Consider the following 7,284-nt stretch of genomic DNA (forward strand, 5'->3'; position numbering starts at 1 on the left):
GCAAAATGTTCCCCAAAAACTTTTATGTCACGAAAATAAGTTTCAGCAAAAAATTTATTGGTGAAAATTTGTTGCATGATACAAAATTTTTGGTGATAATTCGTGGAATGATAATTTTCCTTGTCAAACTGGCGAATAATTTTCGAATGAGATTAAATTTTTAGTATAAATTACTTTCATGATACAAATTTTTATGAGAAAATTTGTCACATGAAACTATTTTTTAGGGAAAATTTTTCGCATGAGATTTAATATTCACCACAACTTTTAAACTTTTACCAAAATAGTAATTAGTTAACAAAATATATATCATGCGAATATTGTCCACTAAAATTTCACAAAAAAAATTATCTTGAGATAAATTTTCACCAAAAGTTTTGACTCATGCTACCAATTTTAACCAACAATTTGTTTTTGGTGAACAATTTTCCACATAGGAATAAATTTTTTATGAAAATTTATTGCATGGTACAAAGTTTTTGGTGAAATAATGATACAAAATTGTTGATGACAATTTTTGGAGTGATATAATATTTTTGATGATTGTTCGCATGCGACAATTTTTTGGTGAAACGTTTCTATTGTAACCCAAAAATGTTTACCATGCGATATAATTTTTTTGGTGAAAATTTTAACTTCATGCGAAAATACTTAATCAACGTCTAAATACAAAATTCGTATCGTGGGATAAATTTTGTCTAATGAGTCATTTTCACCAAAAGTTTTAGCTCAATCCATTTCTACCAGCAGATTTGTATCATTCGAAAAGTTTTCGCCAAAAAATGTTTACCATGCGATATATTCCTTTTTTAGTAAGACATTTCCTAATTTTCACCAAAAAATGTATCTCATGCGAGAAATGTTCACCCTTTCACCAAAAAATTTATCTCATCCAACAAATATGAAAGTTCCACCCCAAAATTTTAATCTCATGCGATAAGCTTTCACATAAAATGTTCTCATGCGAGAAACTTTCAACCAAAGAAATCGTATCACTCAAGAACTTTTCAACAAAAATCTTATTTCTCGTGTGATATAAATTTTTCAGTGAAAAATTCTGGCAAGACTCATAATCATTGGTGAAAACTTGTCACACGGGTTCCAATTTTTGGTAAAAATTTCCCGCATGATACATTTTTTTTTGTGAAACTTTTTCGTATGGAACGAAATTATTAGTGAAAAAATCATAGGACTAATTTTCTCCACTAACATTGTGCCATGTGAGAAATTTTCAGCAAAAATTAGTTTCATGCGTCAATTTTTGACGAAACGTTTTGTCTCGTGGGATAAATTTTCAGCCAAAAACTTTACCTCATGCGAAAATGTCATTTGCATAATTTCATAAAAAAAACGTTGTATCATCCACCACCAAAAATTTGTTTCATTCGTCAATTTTTGACGAAACGTTTTGTCTCGTGGGATAAATTTTCAGCCAAAAATTTTACCTCATGCGAAAATGTCATTTGCAAAATTTCATAAAAAAACCACCACATATTTAAGCTCTGGATAAAAATGTTCTCCAATGTTTGAGCAAAAAATTTATATCATGGGATTATTTTTTTTTTAATCTAGCATTATACAATTTTTTGGTGAAACTTTTTCGTATATGACAAATATAGGAATTATTAGTGAAACAAATCATGAGACAAAAGTTCACTACTAACTTTGTCCCATGCGATAAATTTTCACATAAAACTTATCTCATGCGATAATTTCTTACGAAACATTTTGTCTCATGGGAGAAATTTTCAGCAAAAAATTGTTTCATATGGGAAATTTTCACAAACATATGTCAATCCAAGGATTTGTTGGTGAAAATTTATCGCATGAGATAATTTTGTTTGGAGAAATTTTCACCAAAAACATACTCCAATTCGAGAAATTTTTAACATTAATTTTTTTCATATGACTGTTTTTACCAACAACTTAATTTTTTTGAAAATTCCTCGCATGAGATAAATTTTTTGATGAAAAAATTTAATTCAATATTTATTCATAATACCAAACTTACTCATCAAAGTCCAATACAATGAATCCTTATTTAAATAATGCAATTCCTTTTGCCTCGCCTCAGTAATTTTCTTAATGAAAACATTATCCCAGGCATTGAGTTTTATAAGTTTGATGCCCATAAAACAATCGTGAAGTTTTTTCAAACGGATGTCGGTAAATTTCTACAAAGAGTAAAGAGAGAAAAGAGAAAGTCAAAATCAAAATCAAAAACAACTGGTACTGATAAAATATTCATGTTCAACATTTATTAATTGCATAAATATAAACTTTTGATCAAATTTCTATGAAAAGGAAATATCTAAGAATTTACTCTGAGATGGCCAATATAAACAAACATTTAACCTAGTCACAAAGATTACAGCTACAATTAAGGCAAAAAACAAACTCAAAAGATTTCACAGAAATCAACCGCAAAATTATGAAATCAAACCTTTATTCTTTATGGGGGGACTCATAATGAAAACAAAACAAATTCAAAGAAAAGTTTTTTTCCATCTTTATTAACATTCATATTTAATTAAGAAAACAACAAAAATTGGGACAACTTAGAAAAACTCTAGACCGAAATATTTTACTTGTTTTTTTCATATACAACCCCTTTTTTGGTAGATATGCTTTTACTTGGAATTTGATTTTTTTTTTTGGGGGGGGGGGGGGTAACTTCTATAGTATTCGTAACCCCCAATGAAATATTACAAAATGCAAGAGAAATATCGAATATAATTGAATATTGAATTAAATTGGCAAAGAAAAAATAAAATGGCATGAATAACAAAATTTGTGGCATATTTTTAGGCATGTTTTATTTCTTGTATAGAAACAAACCCCTAAACATAAACAAGATTGGACGCAACTTCAATCCCTTGGTAGGGCTTTCTGTATTGGATTAAAACGGGGCCTCAGTGGGCCTTCCCTATTAAATGTTAGATGAGTCAAAATCCCAAGAAACTTTCTGTATTTGGTTTCATTCCGATGCGGTATAAAGTATATCCTCGGTCTATGATTATGTTTGGTCAGCTGGAACTGAATATATCATTTTTCACAGAGATATAATTGACGGTGTTCCACTGACAAGGTAATATTTCTGATAGGCTCCTGATAGGCTCCTTATTCAAATAAATGACAAGTATGGCATTGCCAATTAAATAAAATCTATAAAGAAGTCATTACAGTGTTGGTCAAAATTTTATTTCTATAGAAAATTTTGTCAAAAATTTATTTCTATAGAAAATTTCGTAAAAACTTTATTTCTATAGAAAGTTTTGTCAAAATGTTATTTCTATATAAAGTTTTATCAAAATTTTATTTCTATAGAAAAATTTGTATCGAATAGAAAATAATTAATCAAGCTTAGAATATTTTATTTTTATAGATATTTTTTTAATTTTATTTCCATAGAAAATTTTGTCAACATTTTCTTTCTATAACAAAAATTTGCAAAATTTTATTTCTATAACAAAAATTTGCAAAATTTTATTTCTATAGAAAAAATTTGCAAAATTTTATTTCTATAGAAAATTTTTTGCAAAATTTTCTTTCTATAGAAAATTATTTATACTTTAGTTTTATAGATTTTTTTAAGTTTATTTCTATAAAAAAAATTGTCAAAATTTTAGTTCTATAGAAAATTTTCTCAAAATTTTATTTCTATAGAAAATTTTCTCAAACTTTTATTTGTATGGAAAATTTTGTCAAAAAAATTTTTTTTTTTTTATAGAAAAATTTTTATATTTTAGTTTTAGAGAATTTTTTTAATTTTATTTCTATAGAAAGTTTTGTCAAAGTTTTATTTCTATAGAAAGTTTTGTCAAAATTTTAATTCTACAGAAAATATTGTCAAAATTTTATTTCTATAGAAAATTTTGTCATAATTTTATTTCTATAGAAAATTTTCCCAAAATTTTATTTCTATAGAAAATTTTCTCAATCTTTTATTTTATTTTTCGGAAGGTTCAAGTGTAGTTCACTTTGGGTTGAGTGAATTACCCGAATTTATTCTGATAATTGGTTGATAGTTTTGCTGCAAGTAGAGGATGCTGATGAGGAATGTGGTAATTCCGAAACAGCTGTACATCCAACCATCTTGCAGTCTATAGGGCTTTGTCCAAATAAATTTGACAAGCATACTTTTCCTCTGTTGGTTAAGCTACACTTGTAGTTTAGTCAATGCATGGCTTTAAGCTCAGATCAAAAACAACAATAACGATTGAAGAGAAGCCAACAATAACAAACAAAACTAATATAGAAAATTTTGTCAAAAAATTTTTTTTATAGACAAATTTTTATACTATAGTTTTATTATACCCTCCATCATAGGATGGGGGTATATTAACTTTGTCATTCCGTTTGTAACACATCGAAATATTGCTCTAAGACTCCATAAAGTATATATATTCTGGGTCGTGGTGAAATTCTGAGTCGATCTAAGCATGTCCGTCCGTCCGTCCGTCCGTCCGTCTGTTGAAGTCACGCTAACTTCCGAACGAAACAAGCTATCGACTTGAAACTTGGCACAAGTAGTTGTTATCGATGTAGGTCGGACGGTATTGAAAATGGGCCATATCGGTCCACGTATAGCCCCCATATAAAGGGACCCTCAGATTTGGCTTGTGGAGCCTCTAACAGAAGCATATTTCATCCGATCCGGCCGAAATTTGGTATATTGTGTTGGTATATGGTCTCTAACAACCATGCAAAAATTGGTCCACATCGGTCCATAATTATATATAACCCCCATATAAACCGATCCCCAGATTTGGCTTCCGGAGCCTAAAAGGGAAGCAAATTTCATCCGATCCGGCTGAAATTTGGTATATTGTGTTGGTATATGGTCCCTAACAACCATGCAAAAATTGGTCCACATCGGTCCATAATTATATATAACCCCCATATAAACCGATCCCCAGATTTGGCTTGCGGAGTCTAAAAGGGAAGCAAATTTCATCCGATCCGGCTGAAATTTGGTACATGGTGTTGGTATATGGTCTCTAACAATCATGCAAAAATTGGTCCACATCGGTCCATAATTATATATAGCCCCCATATAAACCGATCCCCAGATTTAGCTTGCGGAGCCTCAAAGAGAAACAAATTTCATCCGATCAGGCTGAAATTTGGTACATGATGTTGGTATATGGTCTCTAACAACCATGCAAAAATTGGTCCACATCGGTCTATAATTATATATGGCGCCCATATAAACCGATCCCCAGATTTGGCTTGCGGTGCCTCAAAGAGAAGAAAATTTCATCCGATCCGGCTGAAATTTGGTACATGATGTTGGTATATGGTCTCTAACAACCATGCAAAAATTGGTCCATATCGGTCCTTAATTATATATAGCCCCCATATAAATCGATCCCCAGATTTGTCATGTGGAGCCTCTAAGAGAAGCATATTTCATCCGATCCGGCTGAAATTTGGTACATGGTGTTGGTATATGGTCTCTAACAATCATGGAAAAATTGGTCCACATCGGTCCATAATTATATATAGCCCCCATATAAACCGATCCCCAGATTTAGCTTGCGGAGCCTCAAAGAGAAACAATTTCATCCGATCAGGCTGAAATTTGGTACATGGTATTTGTATATAGTCTCTAACAACCGTGCAAAAATTGGTCCACATCGGTCCATAATTATATATGGCGCCCATATAAACCGATCCCCAGATTTGGGTTGCGAAGTCTCCAAGAGAAGCAAATTTCGGTTCATAATAACATTTTCATCATTGTCAAAATTTTATTTCTATAGAAAATTTTGTCAAAATTTTATTTCTATAGAAAATTTTGTTCAAATTTTATTCGGTTCATAATCATGGTTGCCACTCGAGCCAAAAATAATCTACCAAGATTTTATTTCTATAGAAAATTTTGTCAAAAGTTTATTTCTATAGAAAATTTTGTTTAAATTTTATTTCTGTAGAAATTTTTGTCAAAATTTTCTTTCTATAGAAAATTTTGTCAAAATTTTTATTTCTATTGAAAATTTTGTCAAAATTTTATTTCTATAGAAAATTGTGTTAAAATTTTATTTCTGTAGAAAATTTTGTCAAAATTTTATGTCTACTTTGTCAAACTGAATTATATACGTATTGGATCGATCTTTTTTGATTTAATATATACCACGTATGGACTTACATACAATTTAGAAGATGGTGTTAGGAGGTTTTAAGATACCTTGCCATCGGCAAGCGTTACCATAACTTAAGTAATTCGATTGTGGATGTGTGTGTCGATTGTGTGGCAGTGTTTAGATGAAGTTTCTACGCAATCCATGATGGAGGGTACATAAGCTTCGGCCTGGCCGAACTTACGGCCGTATATACTTGTTGTTTTTAATTTTATTTCTATAGAAAGTTTTGTCAAAGTTTTATTTCTATAGAAAGTTTTGTCAAAATTTTAATTCTATAGAAAATGTAGTCAAAATTTTATTTCCATAAAAAAGTTTGTCATAATTTTATTTCTATTGAAAACTTTCTTAAACTTTTATTTGCATAGAAAATTTTGTCAATTTTTTTTTTATAGAAAAATTTTTATACTTTAGTTTTAGAGAATTTTTTTTAATTTTATTTCTATAGAATGTTTTGTCAAAGTTTTATTTCTGTAGAAAGTTTTGTCAAAATTTTAATTCTATAGAAAATATTGTCAAAATTTTATTTCTATAGAAAATTGTTTATACTTTAGTTTTAGAGAATTTTGTTTTTAATTTTATTTAGTTTTGCCAAATTTTAATTGTTGTCATAATTTTTATACCCTCCACCATAGGATGGGGGGGCATATTAACATTGTCATTCCGTTTGTAACACATCGAAATATTGCTCTAGGACCCCATAATGTATATATATATTCTGGGTCGTGGTGAAATTCTGAGTCGATTCTGAGTCCGTCCGTCCGTCTGTTGAAATCACGCTTATTTCCGAACGAAACAAGCTATCGACTTGAAACTTGGCACAAGTAGTTGTTATTGATGTAGGTCGGATGGTATTGCAAATGGGCCACATCGGTCCATAGTTATATATAGCACCATATATAAACCGATCCTCGATTTGGCGTGCGGAGCCTCTAAGAGAAGCAAACTTCATCCGATCGGGCTGAAATTTGGTAAATGGTGTCAGCATATGATCACTAACAACCATGCAGGAATTGGTCCATATTGGTCCATAATTATATATAGCCCCCATATAAACCGCCCCAGATTTGACCTCCGGAGCCTCTTGGAAGAGCAAAATTCATCTGATTCAGTTGAAATTTGGTACGTGGTGTAAATATAT

The 7,284-nt window shown here is 30.4% G+C and overlaps 1 protein-coding gene across 1 annotated transcript in view; it reads right to left on the reverse strand.

Annotated features, from left to right (window-relative positions):
* Sur (Sulfonylurea receptor) overlaps positions 1 to 2,169 on the reverse strand; it is a 146,422-nt gene extending 144,253 nt beyond the window's left edge. Inside the window, exon 1 of the mRNA XM_075293383.1 lies at positions 2,012 to 2,169. Within this exon, the coding sequence (XP_075149498.1) occupies positions 2,012 to 2,132 (121 nt within the window). The 5' untranslated portion in view covers positions 2,133 to 2,169. The remainder of the gene's footprint in view (positions 1 to 2,011) is intronic.
* Between the last annotated feature and the right edge of the window lie 5,115 nt (positions 2,170 to 7,284).

This window comes from Haematobia irritans, chromosome 2 (genome assembly GCF_050003625.1).
Source record: "Haematobia irritans isolate KBUSLIRL chromosome 2, ASM5000362v1, whole genome shotgun sequence".
NCBI classification, from domain to species: domain Eukaryota; kingdom Metazoa; phylum Arthropoda; class Insecta; order Diptera; family Muscidae; genus Haematobia; species Haematobia irritans.